This window comes from Barbatula barbatula, assembly GCF_947034865.1.
Source record: "Barbatula barbatula genome assembly, chromosome: 10".
NCBI classification, from domain to species: Eukaryota; Metazoa; Chordata; class Actinopteri; order Cypriniformes; family Nemacheilidae; genus Barbatula; species Barbatula barbatula.
This window is the reverse complement of record NC_136773.1, coordinates 17,572,011-17,592,519: the sequence shown is the minus strand read 5'-3', so window position 1 is coordinate 17,592,519 and position 20,509 is coordinate 17,572,011. Positions and strand designations below refer to the sequence as shown.

At 39.8% G+C, this 20,509-nt stretch overlaps 3 protein-coding genes across 4 annotated transcripts in view; 1 reads left to right on the top strand and 2 right to left on the bottom strand.

Annotated features, from left to right (window-relative positions):
- Positions 1 to 8,933, bottom strand: part of dennd4a (DENN/MADD domain containing 4A) — a 30,893-nt gene extending 21,960 nt beyond the window's left edge. Inside the window, exons 1-9 of the mRNA XM_079465585.1 lie at positions 8,785 to 8,933; positions 3,418 to 3,767; positions 3,002 to 3,248; positions 2,370 to 2,439; positions 1,828 to 1,997; positions 947 to 1,185; positions 741 to 807; positions 600 to 658; positions 232 to 376 (exon numbers count right to left, since the gene is read on the bottom strand). Coding sequence (XP_079321711.1) covers positions 232 to 376; positions 600 to 658; positions 741 to 807; positions 947 to 1,185; positions 1,828 to 1,997; positions 2,370 to 2,439; positions 3,002 to 3,248; positions 3,418 to 3,728 — 1,308 coding nt within the window. The 5' untranslated portion in view covers positions 3,729 to 3,767; positions 8,785 to 8,933. The remainder of the gene's footprint in view (positions 1 to 231; positions 377 to 599; positions 659 to 740; positions 808 to 946; positions 1,186 to 1,827; positions 1,998 to 2,369; positions 2,440 to 3,001; positions 3,249 to 3,417; positions 3,768 to 8,784) is intronic.
- Positions 8,934 to 12,598: 3,665 nt separating this feature from the next.
- Positions 12,599 to 18,905, top strand: rab11a (RAB11a, member RAS oncogene family). Of its 2 annotated transcripts, XR_013787200.1 has the most exons (6): positions 12,635 to 12,805; positions 14,429 to 14,624; positions 14,869 to 15,062; positions 15,198 to 15,278; positions 15,812 to 16,152; positions 16,252 to 18,715. XR_013787200.1 is itself a non-coding variant. In XM_079465584.1 (5 exons), exons 1-5 carry the CDS (start codon positions 12,766 to 12,768, stop codon positions 15,946 to 15,948), a joined length of 648 nt encoding a protein of 215 aa, XP_079321710.1. In that variant the 5' UTR covers positions 12,599 to 12,765; the 3' UTR covers positions 15,949 to 18,905. The 2 variants fall into 2 exon arrangements, 1 of the variants encoding a protein (XP_079321710.1); XM_079465584.1 differs by having other exon boundaries at positions 12,599 to 12,805; positions 15,812 to 18,905.
- Positions 18,580 to 20,509, bottom strand: part of megf11 (multiple EGF-like-domains 11) — a 93,044-nt gene continuing 91,114 nt past the window's right edge. The window contains exon 25 of the mRNA XM_079465583.1: positions 18,580 to 20,117. Within this exon, the coding sequence (XP_079321709.1) occupies positions 19,942 to 20,117 (176 nt within the window). The 3' untranslated portion in view covers positions 18,580 to 19,941. The remainder of the gene's footprint in view (positions 20,118 to 20,509) is intronic.

The following is a 20,509-nucleotide window of genomic DNA, read 5'->3' as shown; positions in this document are numbered from 1 at the left end:
AAGTATTACTTTTGACAACACAGTATTTAATCATTTAAAAAGTACAGTTTTTTCCATTTTCTAAAGCTGTGCAATAAGTAAGGAATAATGCTTAGTCAGCCCATCCCAATCGAAAAATAAATCCGTTCAGGACACTCACTTTCAATGGTGTTTTAAACCTTTAACAAAAACAGGTATAGACTCCTTAAAGTGTTGAAAGAGGACAGATCAACACCAGCTCCTTCCACTTACCGACACTAGGGCTTCTGTAACGCTGGTCAGAACGGCCGGGCGTAGGGAGTGCACTAAGATTTTGTGTTCTGTGACAGCCAACACCAGCAGTGTTACTGCATTCTTAGGTCCGAGGTTTAACAGCAGCGTAGAGAGTCTTCCACCACTGCGGACCGGGAAAACAATCATGTAAATAACATGCACATAAACATTGCATGAGCCGAAGTGATGGCATATATACAGGCAATACTCAAAACAGATTTAATATAGACCTATACGGTGTTAGATATACACTATACTGTATAACACTGTAGCAGGTCCTATTGAGGTATCACTGTCAACCCTCAGGATTTACCTGATGTGGTCAAAGTTTCTTCTGTATGACTTACCTCAGAGGGAGAGGAGAGGAAATGGGCTGGCTCAGCATCAGGCTATCGTGTGGGGACAGCTGTGAAAAATAAACACCCATAAACACCAGGGCTGGCACATATTCGGCCAAATAATGTCATCTGTATTTCACAGTAACTCACCTGCACCAGGATCCGTGGCCTTTGAGAGGACGGGAAAGGTACCTTGTGCATGAAATGAGAAATATGCCTGACGGGTAAAAAAGAGAAAAACAGATTAAACAGATGTAAAAAGACACAGGGAACAAATCATAGTTCAGAGGTGGCAAAAACCACAAAAAGCATCGTATCTGTTTTATAAACATATTCAAAGATAAACCAGCACTCACTTCTCAATGGGCAAAGTGTGCGGACCCGAGATGGAGTATCTGTAGAGGAAGGTGAGGAAGTTACTGAAAGCATCGAAGAAGGGCCAGTGAGAAAGAAGGCAGATGCTTTTGTTGGTGTGGACGGTCACCGATCCATCAGACCTGAGCCCTTTACCCAGAAGGCCCAGCTGAGATCGCTGCTTGTCAGTCAAATGTTCCTCTGGGTAGGGCTCATAAAATTGGATGGCAGCTCCATAAACCTGTCAGCACAAAACATACCCATAAACCACCTGCGGGGATAGCAATACGTTTATGTTTTGGAGTGCAAAAAGGAGTGTACACAGCAGCTATTTTAGTCCACTTAAAATGCACCACCCTGAATATCGGTTTCAAAAGTGCTTTTCGCATATCCGTCAAGCGAGAACGAGAAACTGCAGATTTATTTTTCCTTTCTGTTAGAGAAGATCAAATCAAAACTCAGACCTCAGCTTAGCGAGGTTTTCTGTGAAGTCACGCACCTTAATAAATAAATGATACTGCATCACAAATGGCCTGGAGCCTTGCGAGTGGAGTGAGCAGAGCACAGTAATGTATTTGACATTCAGTACCCGCACTGACCCCGACAGAGCTTCATCTACATTATTAGACAGGCCCATTACACATGTTCATCTTATTCCCAATGTTCTTTTGTTGAGTCACGCTATTCACTTGTGTTTCAATATTCCGCATGCACCAATTTCCAGCTGTTTTAAATTCTCTGCGCATTTCCATACCAGAAGGAAATTCAGCCTCTGCTGTCTAATTTTTCGAAAGAATGCTTTCAAAGATGGCACTGCAGTGAGAAGCGGACCCTCACGAGGCAAAGTGCATGTGTATTTGTGTGCGCTTGTGTGTGTCTGTACCTTCTCTCCAGAGGCGCCGGTGAGAACGAATGTTGAAAAGATGGGGAGGGAATATTTGGTGTGAGAGGGCCAGCACTCGATGGACGCCCCCATTGGCAGACAAAACAGGGGTACGGATTCAGGCAAAGGAAAAGAATCGTAGTCCTCTTCGGGGTATCGAGACAGCAGACCTACACACATAATTAAAACCCCCAATTAGATTGTAAAGCTCCGTCAATCATTGTAAAGCTTCTTTTGTAATGAATTACATGGCTGAGTCCTTCACGTGACATGTAAATCACAGGCAACAAATAATGGATCAGGGTGTTAATGCATACAGCGAGTATACGATGAGAACATCAATTACAAGCTTAACCATGACATCATTTTGTTTTAGCTACATGGGAATATTAGATTTCACTCTTCCACAGCACTATCCTACTGTAACAAAGACTCTTGCCCAGATGGCCGTTTTAGTGACTCGTGCCGTCCTGTCCAGCTCTTCTTTACAAACCGCACAATAAAACGAAACTAGAAGGATGCTCAAGACAGAGACACAATACCTGCTTTGAATTCCAGGGTATTGGTTTTGGCCAAAGACTTTTTGTAGCACAAGTACACAGAGGACCCCCACTGTAAACAAAAACAATTGTTATTTAAAATAGGAATACTAAAGTAATATACAGAGATTTGACAAACATCTTATTGTTGCTGTAATCGCATAGGCAAATTAAAAAAACGCTAGCTTTGTTGGTCACCGGCATATTGCATGTTGTTTTGGATTCTGGACTGGTGTGTTTGTACATCAACAAAATTTCCTGACAAGCTTATCAAGCAAGATTTCCTTAGAGAATCTGCCTGAAAAGTTTTCTGGTTGACCAGCTTTGGTGAAAAGATAAAAATAGGTCAAACATATTTTATTCACCCTCGTGTTATTCAAACTCTGTATATGTCTTTTCTATGGAACACAAAAGATGATATTTGAAGAAATGTCCATTTAATAGAAGTCAATGAGGACCGATGTTGTTTGGTTACTAACGTTTTCATTTTTAGGTCAACTACCCCTTTAGGTTTTGCTTGTAAGCAGTATTGTTGGACTGGTCCCCGATCTAGATCAACAAACAAGCATAAACCAGTCAAGCCTTGCTAGTCTAAGCTTGTGGTATCAGCAGGGTAAAAGGATTGACACGCTCACCATGCTACTGTTGAGATTCTTTTCCACTTTGCAGAAGGCATGTGGCGGCGTCTCTCCCTTGCCGGGGATGATGACACAGATGTCTGTGACAGCCAGCGTGGAATGAGAGTGATTCTCGGATGCACGCCGGTATGTGATGTAGATCCTTTGAGAGGAGGAGCCACTGATATTAGCTGGACGGCCAGAGGGTGTGGTCTGTATAATGTTACAATCTGGCTTCAATTTCTCCTTCCACTCGTAGAGGACACTAAGTAAAGTGAAAAAAAGACAGAATATTGAATTTTCTGCACATGATCCAAAACACAATAACACATTCTATTCTCTATAATCATCTATGTTCTCTAAGACACATATTGCTTTGTTCTTTATTATATACTGCAACCATTAACACAGATTTAAGTTTCAGAGGTCTGTACCCTAGGTCTGTAAGCGCCGGTTTGTCTCTGCCCCTCCTATAGCAGAGAAAGATTTGCGGCCCCATAAGACTCCCTCCATTCAGTTCTGCAGGCAGCCCAGAGGGGGTACATTCAACACAGGTATATCCTCGAGGTACCTCCTCCCCCATAGAGCGCATAACTACTGCCACATCGGTGATGGGAGCTTTAAGCTGAGCCGAGATCCTGTGACTCCCATCCTCAGGGTGAACATCATCATCCAGGGGTTTAGAAGAGTTGGTGAGTCCTGCCACCACAAAGTAGTCTGCTACGCGTAGACTTTTCTCCTCCATCTTCTATCATCCCCATAGAGGGGAGGACCCGTATAAGTGCTGGTAATGGAGGGAGGGGAAGAGAAGACAGCACAGTCTAAATTATAATAAGAAACTTGAGCCAGGTGCACAAATACAAAAAGCCTTACAAAATATTCTCAAACAGAAAACTGGGAGAGATTTTTTTTTAAACGAAGCAAAATATGCTGCGCAAGTTCAAGGAAATACCATGATGTTTTTTTACTCCGGTTATGTTCAGTCTCACATGTGCATAGACGGATGACACATCCACTCCTACAGACGCAGAACACAACTTGACGTAGCAAGCTCTGCGCACTTCTAAACTGGACATACAGAAGCAATTACCCATTTAGATCGGGATGAAAGTATATTTGCTATCAGCCTTTAAAATATGAGTCATACTGCCATCTCTAGTGCTTATCTGCAAACTAACTGCAGGAATGAAAATCTACTTCAAAAGAGCCAAGATGACAGAGGGAATTCCTCTCGCTTGCTTCAATAAAACTAATCTGTCACTATAATGCCTCCCGAGTATTGGAAGAGTCAGCAACTCTCTACCCCTTCCAGAACAAGCCTGGGGCATCTACAACACACAGGTTGACATGTACAAGGATAACATCCTCCGAGTTCGCACCGGGTTTAATGGTGGATGCTATTCTTGTGTTCGAGATAATCTATCAGTTGGCTCATAATTATCTTCACAATTATTGTAGGTGAAAGTCTAAATTTCAATCAAAATATCTATCTATTTTCCTTAGAACAAGTTTACATAGAAATCACCATCTGATTTCAGTTTTTTATCACCACCAGTTTTTAAAAATATTTTTGGTCATAACATCTTAAAGAAGGACTACCACTGACGCCCCTTTACACACTTGTGCATGCATGACACCTCTTTTTTGACGTCTCTGGTATGTCAAATGGCTTATCTGTGCTTTAAAGTGACATTATGGCTGGAAGAGTCACGGGACATGGATTAAGAGCCTAGGAAATGAAACTGACCCCCTGACTAGTCCTTTGTCCTGACTACCATGGAAGTGAAGAAGTGAAGAACCTCCTTTTGAGGAACCGATGACACTTTTGGTGACAGTACTAAAAAGGAAGTTGCAATGTTAAGCAAACAGAAAAACTATGACAAAATGTAGATTTAATGACGTGGATAATAACACGGGTCTTAAACCCCTAATCCTCCTCATCAAACCTATGGGACCCTAGAGACCTAGTCATACTGAGTTTGTTTATTTTCCGCCGTTTTTATTACAAAATATCCAATAAATATCTGCAGTTTTTATCCCAAGCAACATAGCACATTCAGACTATGTAGTTTATACAGCCATGCATGATTCCCTTGGAATCAAACCCACAACCTTGGTTGGTATTGCCATTTTCTTCAGTCAGCTTTAGAGATTCTGACAGATAAATCTACTTGCATGAACAATCAAACATCCCAAGATCCATCACACCCACACAAATCTAAAAAGATACAGAAAGTCCACCACACAAACAGATCTCTCTACTTGAGAGATTTAGGATTATATATAGACATAATCTCTTGCTTCAACGACCACGACATACGCCTAGGCTGGCTCTACCCGCTCCAACATCAGCACTGAAATATTATCATCCTCACCATGGCAACAATGAAGAAAAGCTGCCTATATTAATCATTTGGCTTAAAAATGTAAGGGGGCAAAATAAAAGTACATAAAACTAATACAAATGAATCACGAATGATAAAAAGGCGCATATGACAACTGCTGTGTTGAGAAAGAAAACTAAAAACAAAATCTCACACAAAACTGGAATAAACTACATTTGTTATATTACGCAGGAACATTGAGTCTCGGACTGGCCTGAAGAGGATTTCATGTTTATCAGATGCAATACGGACACTCTCGCACTGACACAACACGTTTCAAATAATTGCTAGGAAATTGCTGCTTTATTGAGAAACATGGTAACGTCAATCAGAGAGTCAGAGATGTCCGGAAGCGCGTTGGAAACGGCTCTTTCATCAGAAAGCGGCATGGTCCTACGCAGCGGAAATCCTGGCATGGAGAACTTGTGAAAGAAAATTGCCTTCTCCGTCTGTGCCATCACACAGACTGGTGAGAAATAAGGAACTTCTATGATCTTTTCTGATCTCTGACCGACAACCTACGAAATTCTAGACTAAAAGCATTTTTCGATTGGTTCCCTTTTCCATTTTATATGACAAGACATTTTCAGTAATCACGACATCACAAAACAATGCCATAGAACGGGACAAGCCTTATTTAATATTACACAACAACAGCCGAGAAATGCCTGTGATTGTGAGTAGGCCTACATACATGATGCAGGATCATCCGTGTGGCCCTGTAATGTGGATGGTCACACTAAGGTCCTCAATGGCCTCATTTACACCTGTTTTAAACCATCTCAAGAGATACGAACTTAAAATGGTCATTGTTTACATGCCACTACCAAGGCAATCGGTTTGGTGATGGTTGCTGAATTAAAAATGACATAAATCCCTGCGTATTACAATGCGTTGAGAAATATAAAAAAGTAAAAGCTTACAGTAGCTGGCATTTTATCTCAAATATAGATGTTTCAGCAGCAACAACTTAAACATCACTTTGCCCAAACTTCGCCACTCCGCCAGACCTCTGCAAAGAATCAATAACTGTCCAGTTGTTTTAATCTAATATAAAACAATAAAATAATTTTTTACATATAATCTAACAATTTATTCTAACCAAACACAGACCCCAGGTTAACTTCGGTTATAGTTATTTAAGTCAAGTATGACACAGACAAAACAATTATTCAGACTTTTAGATGTGAATACCAGGTGTGTGCAGGCTCTTCGCTAAAGCCTGACCATCTGATCCAGGGGAGAGGGGACACACCATGACCTATGAGTTTTAGCATTTAAAATCTTTATGTTTTTATTATATGAAATCCTGAACGAATCCTCCTAACAAAGACAAAGATTATTTACATTCTTCTCCAGCACAGCGGGCAGCTTCACAAGCTCTTTTCCTCATGTCTTTTCAAACAACAAAACCCCCACAGCACAACAACGCACCATCCTAGCTCAATCTCATTACTGCTGTAGGAGTCACGCTTACGTCTGTTAAAATGATAACAAGCCTTGCCCTCTTTTCACCAACCTGTGGCGTGCCGGAGTCAGAGGATAAGCCTGTTTAACAGCTTGCCCGTAAGAATGAGCGTGATCTCATCCAGCTGTGTTGTACTTATGGGCTGTGTCACAGTGTTTAAGGCTCCATGGACCCAGAGACTCCTGATTTTGCACAGCTCTGGGACATGAAGGGGGCCAAGAGGAAAAAGTTCAGGGGAACTAATGCAGCACATTCGGCCAAGCATCTGGTCCTGCTTAAGACGGGGCGGACATTCGATTCCTCTGCACCATGGCAAGAAACAAGCACACATCTGCATACTTTGGATAGGAGGAGGTAGGAAGGCTATTTTATATGTGGAAATGTTTTGTCTGTAAACTTGTCAGAGGTATAAAACAGACTTCCAATTTAAGTCTTTTTCTAAAGCATCCTTGTGACTACAAGTTCTGGGATTTAAAAAAAATAAAGCGTGGAATAAAGAAATAAGCATGTATTCAACCTCAGTAGACAACAACTTCCTGCATGTCTGACTTGACAAATTCTTGTTAAAATGAGGTTTCAAAACAATTTCCATCTAAAGAAGGCATTCTACAAGCACAGTGTTGATGAGAAGATGAAGACAACCGAAAAACGTCTACTCAAAATCAGAATGAGTTTTAATGCAAAGTATGTTTACACATACAAGGAATTTGTTTTGGTGAGAGAAGCATCCAGTGCACACAAACAACAACAGCAATACACAGAGACCAAAACACATGCAACTTAATACACAGATGATCTATATATAAAAGGAATAGAATACAATTATAAAACGCAATAACACATGAGTTACTGACCGTTTTCTTACATGTCCCATTTACTATAAACATACATAACGCAATGGCACCACGAACGGTCATGTCTAGGTAAGATGCATTGCTAAAGATGGCCAAGCACTGATCGTCCACAGTAATTAAACACAGATAATTACTGCAGAGCACTGATGGATGCACTGATGGATGCAATCGGCCAGAAAAAGATGGATGAAACTCTAAAATTCAAGTATAAATCTGAATAAAAATCTACACATATTTGACAAATCCCACCAATTCATCTTGCTTTCCCAAAGTACATTTATACAGTAGGTTATATTTCTCCTCATCTCCAAATCTAGTATCGTTGTTAAATCAATAGGGTACACGATGAGAGACATGAGAAGTGATCTGCCTTCTTTTCTCAAAAATATCTCATTGAATCCCTTACAGGCATGATGAAACATTGCAGATATTCCCATGTAAACAAACATGTGCGATAAATAAGCAATCAACAGTTGAGTAATATATATAAAGATGACAGACAGGGCTGGGTCAGACACCCTGCTGAAAAAAGAAACCATCACTGATATTCTAATGCACCTAATGGGTATAATGGAAATTGTATTGGTTTTAAGGGGAGCCATAGTGGGTCTCTGTTGGACAACTGGAAATGTGTTAGGGTCCATGTATATTTCATTTAAATGAAATTTTGTAATGGTTTTGATGGTAAACAGCTGTTTATAAATGATGATGATTATTTATAATAAAAGCTATTAGAATCTGTATAGCAGGGAATTATAGCATGGTATTTAATCGTGACACGATTAATAATATGAATATTTTTTAGCCCATAATAATAACAATAACAATAACATAATAATAATACATTATAACAATGACTGCAACCATTGGCGATCATCACATGGCACGTAAATACACGAGCACAATCAAAACAAGTCCACAGTTTATCATCGACGCGTGAAGGCGTTTGCCTGTCAAGCGTAAAACGATATATTAAATGCAAATCTATCATTTCACGAACAGTACGTTTCACCGTCCGCGTCTGTAATAAAAGATTAACAAAGGCCCGCACACCCAAACGTAACCATTAAATAGATATGAGTATGAGACACTCACTGTTTCAGTAGTAGGACGTCGATGCAGAGGACACGCTCATTGAAACGCGCACCGTTTATTCTGATTAAAGCCAAATATTATGAATCACGGGACAGAAGAAGGACCTGTGTATCTCTACCCATTTTCCGTCAGATAAATGAATTATTCCTCCGTCATGAAATCGCCAAATGACCCGCGCACGCCGGTGGGCTGCGCCTCAGCTTCTCTACGCTTTCAGACAGAGATGCTGTCGACCGGAGTCGCGCACGCACTTATCAAAACCTGCCGCACGGTCACGTGACTGCCAGCAAACAACGTCACTTGAACATTTCGGGGACTGTCGGTGATTTAATATGGGGGCGTCCCGACAGATAGCCCATATAAAGACAGCTGGGTTTGATTAACATATTTTCAGCTGAAAAGTGTTTTGGGCAGTTTAATTTAAAGATACAGTACGTGATAAACAACATGCGCCGGAAGTCTAGTCATTTTAATTATGCAAACTATGAATCACAGCTATTTGGGCAACCTTTACCCAAAAATGAAAATTCTGTTATCCTTCACTCACCTTCTAGTCAAACCTTAATGCCTTTTCTTCTATTGCATGGACAGAAAACCAATCCAAGTAAAGGGTGCCGGTAGCCAACATTCTTCAAAATATTAACAGTTCATAATGACTGACCATTAAGCTAAATCTAAAGGAATCGTTGACCTGATAGTTTAAAACTAAGAAAGTCATTATTTGCCGATTTATGTAGAGTTATGCAGATAACTAAATCATTCTCTCTGTGTTTTAGGAAGAACCAATAAGGCAACTGTAACAATTTAAAAAAGAGTAGCCAACTAGAGAGGGAGGCTCTAAAAGATGTTTACTCTTGTGTCTTCCTCGCCCCACGTAAATCATCAAATGATTCAACATGCGTGGTCTAGAAGGGTTTTGATAATAGTAAACCGAACAGAGAATTTGGAGCCTGCCAACATCTGAATCAGTTTCTTCTGACTCAGCTGTTCTGTGGCATTTCTAGGTTGTCTTGATGAGAATGAATGACTTCTATCTTCAGCTCAAATTCTTGCCAACGCAACAACTTCTCTGCTTGTTAACAAGACGTAACTGACCGCCTTATCGGGCAGTGTAAGGTCATTTTCCACACTTCTAGACATGCAAAATGCATATGCAACCCTAGGAAATGTCTTCTGGGGTTAATGTGTTCATCTGTGTGAGTGTTTTTAGAGGATTCAGAGATCGGTAAAGGCCTTCAAACTGTGTCAGGTTTGTTTATCAAGAAGGCACCTTACAAGTCTTCTCAGCTTTGGATGAATGATTTAAAGAAGCAGTTTAAGTAGATGCTGGCTGGCCACCCAGTTGGCTTTGTGAACCAACAAACATCATGCAGATCAGGACATCAACAAACCTTTCATGTTGTTTTCCTATCTCTTTGTGGTTTAACACGCTGGCCACCCAGATGGCAGAGCTCTGGTTTCAGACGTAGTTTGTGGCCATTTCAGCAAAAGCTAAATATGTGAAACTTCATCGACTGCCTTGTAATCATTGTCAAGGTTGCAATTTGACCCAACATGCAATGCTGCACTGTTATTTCACTTCTGTGACGGAGATCTATTGGGTACTGTGTCTGGTTCTGAATCCTGTACACGTGCTGAGCTCAATATATTTACCAGGGGAACACATCAACAAACTGATTAGTGCCTGAAGGTTATTAACATTTCAACACAACCGCAGGTGGTTCTCGGATCTCATCTCTTCTTCTCTTGTTTAGCTATAATGGGTAATATTGTTTAGCAATCATGTTAGTTAGGCTGTAAACAAAGAATATACACGTCCCACCTGATGGTACTCCTCATCCCACCAGAGTTATGTCATCTTGATGTATTGCTCGATGGTGTTGTCTAGTATAAGCACTGAGAGATGCATTGCTCTCCTGTTTTCAAGACATATGCACTGCTTCTTTTATTTTTACGTTACTGCATTAAAATACGTTTTTTGGACTTTTTTATGTCTATTCTGTTTACAACTTGTGCCCCAAAGTCCTCTCTATAATTGCATCGTGGAGCTAGGAATGTTATTTTCTTTCACTGTGCACAGTTTGCCGGAGTCACAAATAAAGCCAAACTTGAAACTTATTATTGAGTTAGAAATTGTTTGGTTAAATGCATGCAAGGGAAAGCAAATACAAAAATGTATTGTATGAACCCTTAGGAATGACCTCGATTTTGCATTGATTACAAGTATGTTGCAGTGTCAAACAAACATAGTCTTTCTTATCCCAAAGAAAGACCCAAGATTTGTAGTTTTATTAAAGACATTAAATACTTTTTTAAATCGTACGTAGTCCATTTTTTTAATGGTTGAGGTTGTATTTTCTGGCTATGGGCCTGGATGCCTTGCAGTAATTGAGAGAACAATCAATTAACAAGTATCAAGACATTTTAAAGTTAAAATCTGTCATCATTTTCTGACTCTCGTGTATTTTAAAGTTTGTAAAAATTTGACTTCTTCTCATAAACTAGGATAAATCGCATTAGCACGACCTTTAACCAAACCGTTTTATGGCAGTGGAAATATACTGACAACAGTGGATGTTGTGCAGATAGATAAGAATACAGTGTGTAGTGGGGAAAACCTTCAAAATATATTTATCAGGTGACTGTTGCCAACGATGAGTCAGCAACTTTGATAGACAGACCCTCAAGTATATTTCAGAAATTGAGACCTGGTTACAGTCAGAGTCCCATTATAGTTAGTGCATGGACGGGTTATCATAAAGTTGGTAAGGTGAATCAAAGTGGCACTAATACTTTAAAGCATACAAAATGTATTAAATTATTAACTTTATTTGTATATAACCAGATTGGGGTTGTCACAAAATACCAACAACTGTGGAAGAACAGAATCTCAGAGCATTGACAGGAAATGCATATGAGTCACAAGTAGGTAACATACAGATTAGGTAACATACAGATTTTGGTTGCTAGGTCGAGTAACAAAATATTATGTATCTGCTTTACATTTACATTTAGTCATTTAGCAGACGCTTTTATCCAAAGGGACTTATAAATAATTCAGGGAGCAATAAGCTATATGTCATACAAGAGCAAAAGTACAATAGGTGCTGATACAAAGTTACTAGTTTCAACAAAAGCTAGACTACTCTTTATCTTCTAGTGGTGTATAATCATCGACACTGTGTTGAAAAAATTGTTCCCAAGCTATTATTTATTTAGAATTTTTACTAGATTTTTTCGCATTGCAAGTAGTTTTTCTGTGCCGATGCAGGTACAATACTGCACTCTTGTGGTCCACTTAATACATAGATCCCTTCGTCAATTCCGAATTAAGTAAGATTTTAATGAAAATAGTTGTTAAAATCTTATTTTGAGAATTTCCGAAATCCAAAATTAAACTTAAAGAATTGAGAGAACCTCCGTAGTTTGTATTCGATGAAAGGCATTTTAATGAAACCCCTCAGATTCAGTAGTTTCTATTTGAAGACAAATGTTGGGAGATCGCCATTGGAAGACAAACAACAACCTTTACTTGAGGATGAAAAGCACTAGGTTCCACCGAGATTTGAACTCGGATCGCTGGATTCAGAGTCCAGAGTGCTAACCATTACACCATGGAACCGATACGGAAGTACGTTGAAAATTAGCTTTATAATTTTAATAAATACACATTCATATCGTAAATGTAAATTTGTTTTCGTGTAAAATTGTATTGCTTGTTAATCTCTCCCTCAAAAATATTTTGATTAAAAATAATAAAAACAAATTACAAAATAGACGCTTTTATTATGATATACTGTAAAGGCCCTAACCCGGAACACTTCGGAAGACACTCGCTAGTGGTTCATTTGCTTGCTAATCTGTTAGCATGGCTACTGCCTAATCACAAACACACTGCAGTGCAGCAGCGGAAAGAACGGGGACGGATCGGGTCCACTTTTCCTTCAAATTCCTCCATTGTTTGTGCTTTTTTTAACCGACATGGGGACGAGAGACGACGAATATGACTACTTATTTAAGGGTAGGCATAAAATACATTTGTCTCGGGAGTATACGAAAAGCGGCTGTGTTTTTTTGGTTATTTTGTCGGGAACCGTTAGAGCGGTTATAGATTTAATACTCGGTCTGTAAAGGCCGGCTAACCGGCTAGCTCGCTCAGAGCCACACAAACAACCCCCCGATCCTCGACTGAAATTGAATCATTTGAAAGATTTTGTCTTGATCGGATTCGACCCAGGCGCCACATATGTATAGTGTCAATATAATTGTTGGTCAACACCTTAGAATCACGTTTACCGCAGATAGGACCACACCTTGAAGTGGCTAGCCGAAGTTAGCCGCAGAAATAGTTTAGTGGAGCAAGCGGAAATGGCCATTGTTTCCAAATCATTATAGAGTCTTGGATAATAGTCTGTATTTTCTTTGTGGATGAATATGGTTGATCAAATATCGTTAGCTATAGCGCTTTGCGGCGTGTGGTAGTATTCATGTCAACATTGATGTCAGCATGAGGAACAAAGCAATGTCAGTGACACGACAACCAAGATGTAACGTTACTGAATACACATTTATATAACATTAGCCTAAAATGGTAGTTATACGTTTTGGCTTATTGTTATTATCTTACAATATGTAATCAAATCTTCGTTTAATCATATCTGATGTTTCTGCCATAAGTAGGCCTGTGTTTATTCTTCATGAGCGCATAAGATGTGTAGGTACTTTTTCCATTCATTTTTTTTGCCACACATTGTTTTAACAACGAGCCTGCGTGGGTTAACTCACGTTAACAGTTGTCGTCTGGTGACAAAACCACCGCTCTTGTAGTTTAGGCATCTTGTGTCAGCATGTCTTCTCACTGTCATGTTTTGCTGATAGGGCCGTGTTTATAAGTAGTGTTCAGAAACAACAGAGTTTCTATATTTGAAAGTATGTATTAACTTGAAAGTTCACCCAAACATGAACATTCTGTCATCGTTTACTCGCCATCTATGTCATTTCAAACATGTATGACGTTCTTTCTTCTGCAGAACAGTGAACACAAACGATGCTTTGAAAGCTGGTAAGGGAACAGCTCTGGCCCTCATTCACTTTTATTGTATGGACACAAAACCAATGCAAGTGAATGAGGGCCAGTTAACACCATTCTTTAAAATATCATCTTGTTTTTTTCTGTGGAAGAAAGTCATGCAGGGCTGGAATGGGGGTTTGTGTTTTGGTCACTTTAATATTATTTTAGAGCCAACCTTTTTGTAAGCGAGGGCTAGCAAAATATCTTAAGTCCTCTAGAGGGCTACTTGTTGATAACATACTTTCAGACTTTAAACATGCGATACCTTATTTTTAGGCTCACAGAACCAAATTCAGTTTTCTTTCATATATTTGTGCACTTGAATATATTAAAGCTTAACACTTGCTAACAATAAACGTTCATGACGATGTAGCACTTGGCTGATCGGTATAGATACAGATTTGTCAACTGGCTTGAGCATTATTGTTGAGCCCTGTGTTTAGCCCTTACAGAGTACACGCGGGCTACTAAGTTGGAGACCACTGTTTTAGATAGTATTTCTGTTTTAAAATAAGAGGTTGCGGAGTTGAACTGATGTCAGGGATAAAACCATGAAGTGTTTTATTTTCAAAGTGGTCCTCATCGGGGACTCTGGCGTGGGGAAGAGTAACCTGCTATCCCGCTTCACCCGCAATGAATTCAATCTGGAAAGCAAAAGCACTATCGGAGTGGAGTTCGCTACACGTAGCATCCAGGTAGATGGGAAGACTGTGAAGGCTCAGATCTGGGACACAGCTGGACAGGAGCGCTATCGAGCGATCACTTCAGCGTAAGATGAATGCTCAATTGGAGTTAAATTGTATTTGATTAAATGTCATTTTTTATATTGGATATACCCATAGACTTGTTATTATGTATAAAACCTTTCCTTTAGTTTTTCTCTTTGATAGATTACATTCTGAATAGTTGTTTTTGGAAACTCATGAAAAACGAACAAAACAATTCTGTGTTAAAATAGTCTGTGAAACTATTTGTTCTTCTTTTTGCTGTTTGTCTGTGATGTTGGTATAAAGGTATTACAGAGGAGCTGTGGGGGCCCTCCTAGTGTATGACATCGCCAAGCACCTCACCTATGAGAATGTGGAACGCTGGCTTAAGGAGCTGAGAGACCACGCAGACAGTAACATTGTCATCATGCTCGTGGGCAATAAAAGTGACTTGCGTCACCTTAGAGCCGTGCCTACCGACGAAGCACGTGCATTTGCAGGTTAGAAGTACATTAACACACAGCAGTGGACTTTTGATTCTTAACATGAAGCCTGTGTTTTACAAGGGCATTTGCTTTTAGTCCTTAATGCACTTTTCAACACAGACAGTTAATGTATATTCCCAATTTTTGCAGAGAAAAACGGGCTGTCTTTTCTGGAGACCTCAGCTCTGGATTCCACCAATGTAGAGACCGCTTTTCAGACCATCCTGACTGGTAAGTGTGCTTTGCATAAAAACAGCGGGAGGCGTTTCAGCACATGCAGTGGATCCTTATCGGCCGTGCAAGGTTGAAGAAGATAAACATTTCTTTTTGTAATGGATGGAATTGATGAATACTTAAAATTCGCTCGGAAAGGGGCCTGTGTGTGTCTGAAGGGTAAAAGAGAGATTGTAAATGATTGCCTGTGGTTGAAGGTTGATCTGTATGAATCACTTATCAGAAGCCCTGTCTCGGTTGGGTAGGTTCCTTTAGCCTGACGTGACTGCAATAGAGAGTTTGTGTTTTCTTTTGATCCTCTGTTTGGATCCTGGCATGCACAGAGCAGGCGGACAAATAAACGTTTAACAGCATCACACAGTCAGTGTCGTAATTACTTGATCTGTAATATCCAGTATTGACTCTTGCTCTATGGTTATAGGCTTTTATGGCGACACGAAGTCTGTTATAGTAGCTTGTACATCATTCTCTCTACCAATAATTATATACAAGACACTCCAGACAATTGAAACCTTCTCTCTGTCCTGCAGAAATCTACCGGATTGTATCCCAAAAGCAGATGTCTGACCGTCGAGATAATGACATGTCACCTAGCAACAACGTGGTGTCCATCCAGGTGCAGCCCACTGAGAATAAACCAAAGATGCAGTGCTGCCAGAACATCTAGAAGCGCCCCTACCCCAACCCCCCCTTCCCGTACCCCCAAGCACCCACCTGCAACACCCTCTCCCCTCCTCTTTAAGACTGCTTTGGGTCTGAGATGCAGCTGCACAACTAAGCTTGAGCACAGAGGCTGGTTCCAAAGCTAGAATCTCAAAGGGTCACCACCTGCAGTCTGGACAATGCTTGTTTTTTTCCCCTTCCTGCCATGGTAGGCTTTTGTATTGCAGAATTTTAATCATTATTTGTGCCCGATGGTCACTGAAATGTCTTAATATATAATTTCATTCGCAAACATGTATGTGTTTAGTAGCAGCCCTGTTTCTGCTGTCGCGTCTGGGGTGGAGGGGAGAAACGTGCAGTATTGGAGGTATTGCTGTATTTAATATTGTGATGTAGAGACGTCTCTGTCGATAGATGTTAGACAGTGATTAGGGCCCAAAAACCACAGACTTCACCTTATGTATCCGAGTATGAGTTACATTGCATGTAAAAGCTACGTTGCAAAACTTAATGCGTTCGGCATGGATCACAAAGCGGCGTTCTTGCATTGCGTTCTTCATTACGTCATCAGGTCCAGCGGAAGAGGACTTAAGCTTGTGGCACAGGGAATATCCTGAACACGGTGCCTCAAACAAATCCATAGCTACACCATGCCATCTCTAGTGTCCTCATTGAGGTAGAATAGTGGTTTTAGTGCCTTTCTCGACGGAACGTACCCACAATGCCTCCGGTTTCATGCATGTGCTTAAGAACAAAGCTGTTTTCTCTCGGATGTCAATGCAGCGAGGCCTTCATCACATGATGCTCTGCAGTGCTGTCATTATGCTGTAATATAGTATAATACTGACCCTTTTAGTGTTCTCAGCCCTGTGACTTTATCTCAGTTGGACGTCGTTGAAATTTTACAGCAAAGTTCAGTTTGTAATAAACTGTAATTGATGTCATAATGTGGAAATGTCTCTGCGGCTTTAGATGGGAAATGACTCTCGCTTGTACTTCACAATTGAAAATAACACTACCACAACCTATTCAATTTGAAACAAGGGAATAGGTACTTTTGTAATGCCTTGTCACTTCCCCTAAATTTATGAACACGTTACGTTTATCTTATCACCACAACCCCATAGTACTTTTGCAGGTCATAGATTGTAAGCAGGAAGTAAGAAGAGAAAACCCAAACAGCAGTTAATAGTGAACAGCGGATGACCACATCACACGAGAGGGAATGGACTGGATACTTTCTCTTTTTGCACTGAATGTAAAATATCTCACTTGTTGACTTGCCGCACTACAGTTTATAATCTGGTATTTATTCTGTGGTAGTCACTTATTAGCCTGTAATCGTGGCAGCGAAGCAACGGGACTCTTAAACGTTAAGACACCGTGGGATAGTTTACGAATGTATTGTGTGTTTTAACCTCTATCTAGTCTTGTCCTTGTTCCAGCAAATGAGGAAACAACCACAAGCTGTGATGCTCATTTTTGCTTAATGGCTGTCTAATACAATTTATTCAGTGTGACACAAACTATCAGTAAAGACTGAACTAATAATGCATGCTTTAAAGCGGTCGCCACAGATGACCTCCAGAGGGGAAAAATACTGTAGACCTCAGCATCTTAGTCTGCAACCCTGAAGTCAATTACTTTGAGACAATTTCAAGTTGGTTATCGATCTCTTTGACTTTAATTACTCCGGCCCCAGGTAAAACTAAGATAATTCTTAATAGTATCACAACACATTCCAGGTGGAATCGACGGCTTCTCCAAGACTGCATTAGCTTGTGTTCAAACTTGAGTAATGTCATATTGAAAAAGACTGAACAGAATGGGCCGACTTTACTGCATAGGTGCATGTGAGTCATATTACTGTTCTACAGTCTCCTGTATCCTATAAGGTTTAGATCTTATAATATAGCAGCACATTGAGGTAAATCAGTACTTATTGACATCATAAGAAAAGCGTCAGGGTCTGTTTCTGTAGTGTTGTGGCTTTACCACGTTTAGGACCCTGATTCTGAATGTATGACTGTTCTTTAGTGGCAGGGGTCTCTGGTGCTAACAGGGGCCAGTGCCAATGATGTGAGGGTACAGATGGCACAACATTGACCTGCCCAAGCACTGCACATAGCTGGCGTGTCCTAGTTAGATTACCTGGATATTACTTTTCTGTCAGTCACATATTGCCTCATATTTCTTTTTGTTTGTTTTTTTGTCTGCACTGTACTGTGATTTATTTTATATTGTTATAATTATACTATTACTCTATCCACTGTAATTCCAATTTAAATGAGCAAATAAAATGTGTAGTTAATTCAAGATTGTGCCTGCTGTTCTTTGGTTACGTAACTTGTCAATGTTTTGTTTATCCTTTCATCAGAAGCTTGTAACTTATTATACATTGTATTTAGGTTCCTCATGATATAAATGTCAAAGAGACTTGCTTTATTCATAAGAGGTGCTCCCAAATGTGCAGTTATATATTGTGTTTATATATAATGTACAATCCTTAAGAGACTTAAGTTTATTTTGTGTAAGAAAACATCAAGCTGCAATTAAATGGTTGGAACATTAAATGCATAACATTTGGAAAAAAACTATAAAAGCTAATGGGGAGCCATTGAGCTGTAAAGCTGGTAGGGTTGATGAAATGCATTTTGTTTTATTTATGAATGATTGTCACTATGTTATTGCTATCCTGAGTGAATGCAGCCACTTCGAAACAAAGCTGAAATAAACGCAACAGAATCTCATAAAACACACTACTGATACACAAGGAATGGATCACGTCTCCAAATCTATTATACTATTTTTTTTATAAGGACATGTTTGAGGTCTGATCCTGGAGTCTTATCCTTTTTATCTTTATCATGAATGCTAACGTATAATGTTGAGTTCATATATTCATACTGTGCACAAACAGGAAAATCATGTGAAAATATAATTGGTCACGATGGGTATCATTATTTGCTCATGCTATTTTCTCTTTTTAAATGTCTAACTTACACAACAGAGAAAAACATCATTTGCACTAACTAAATAAATAAACAAACATCATAAATACATAATCACAAAATAAAACCCCTTCAAGGCCCGCCGACTGATGTTTTAAAATGCAAAAATACAAATAAGAACAACTAAAAACAGTTGATAGTTCTGAAAAGGGTTACTTCGATACATAACTTTATCCCACGTTCATGAGACATACACACCCAAATAACTCATAGCAACAGTCATAAATTTCTTTGTACAATAGAAAGCACCAGGTTGTTACACAAATGAGCATTACAGTATTACAAAGCTCATGTTGACCCCAGGCTCTCTTCATAAAAGTTTATAAATATTTCTGTTCAGGTTTATAAGCGGTGTTGTGAATGTGTTATAAAGTCTCGATCAATATTCCCTTAACTGGAAGGATGAATCTGTATTTGTACATTTGAACTCTGAAGTATTTCTCTTAAACCATGCTATGTCACCAAGGCCCCACTTCTGAATGCTGAATTGCTCAGGGGGTGTAGGCAAGGCCCCCTCACGGTCACCCCGGGCTCTCAGTTCCAAATCGATACCAACTCCAGATTAAAAGTTCATTGAGTTGCATTGATGATCTGTTCCAGTGTGAGGAGCTCAAATCATTGAGAATCAACATCCTGTCCGGTATGGCGATCTCTGGAAGCACCCGAAAGCCAATCAGAGACCTTTAAACAAAGATAATTTTCCTACACCTGTATTTCCTGATGTATTACACACAGCCTGTTACAAACAGTCAGTGATAGATGAGAAGTATAATGAATAGTCCAAATCTCAGCAGGTCTAGTCTAGTGTACGGTCCATTTCCGATTGCTCCATCCTCAGAAAGAGAATGTCCCACATAATCTACTCATGCATCTGTACTTGAATGTGTGTTTGAGAGAAAGAGAGATGAGAAGAGAAAAAGATATTGAATAGAAAGAGACCCCCGGAGCAGCCAGTCTTCCTTCTCCGTTCATTGGAGGAGGGGGCTCTACAGCAGGGAGCTCGGGGGGCTGTCTGGAGGTGGAGGTGTGTGCGTGGGGCTGTGGCGCATGGGAAGGATGTCGTAGTGGCTTGGAATGTGGCTGTTCCGCGGGAGGTCATAAGGACTTTGGGAGAAACCGGTCGCCAGTCCATTGGGTCCCTGAAGAACACTCACTGTGGGTTCTGAGGGAGAAGGGTGATGATGGGGTTAGAAGCGTTTGGTCAGAAGTTCAATTTCTCAAACATTAGTAATCCCTGCTACCCGTAAAGGAACAACTGAATATTTGTTCTCATTTTGAGTGTTCCCCTATGGCGACTTAATAATACAATGGAAAGTAGTCAGACATGTTTCTTTTTTTTAAGTATACATTTTTTCAATAATCTTGAAGCATAAATGAAAATTCACTCAATATTCATTTTTGTATTAATTTATAAAAGCCTAATTCATAACCACTGCAGCCATACAATAACTATTACACATGCACAAACAAAACATTCATATTATTAAAACACTTCTAAATAAATTATAAAACTTCAATAATACAATTAACGCCACCACCTAACAAAATTACAAA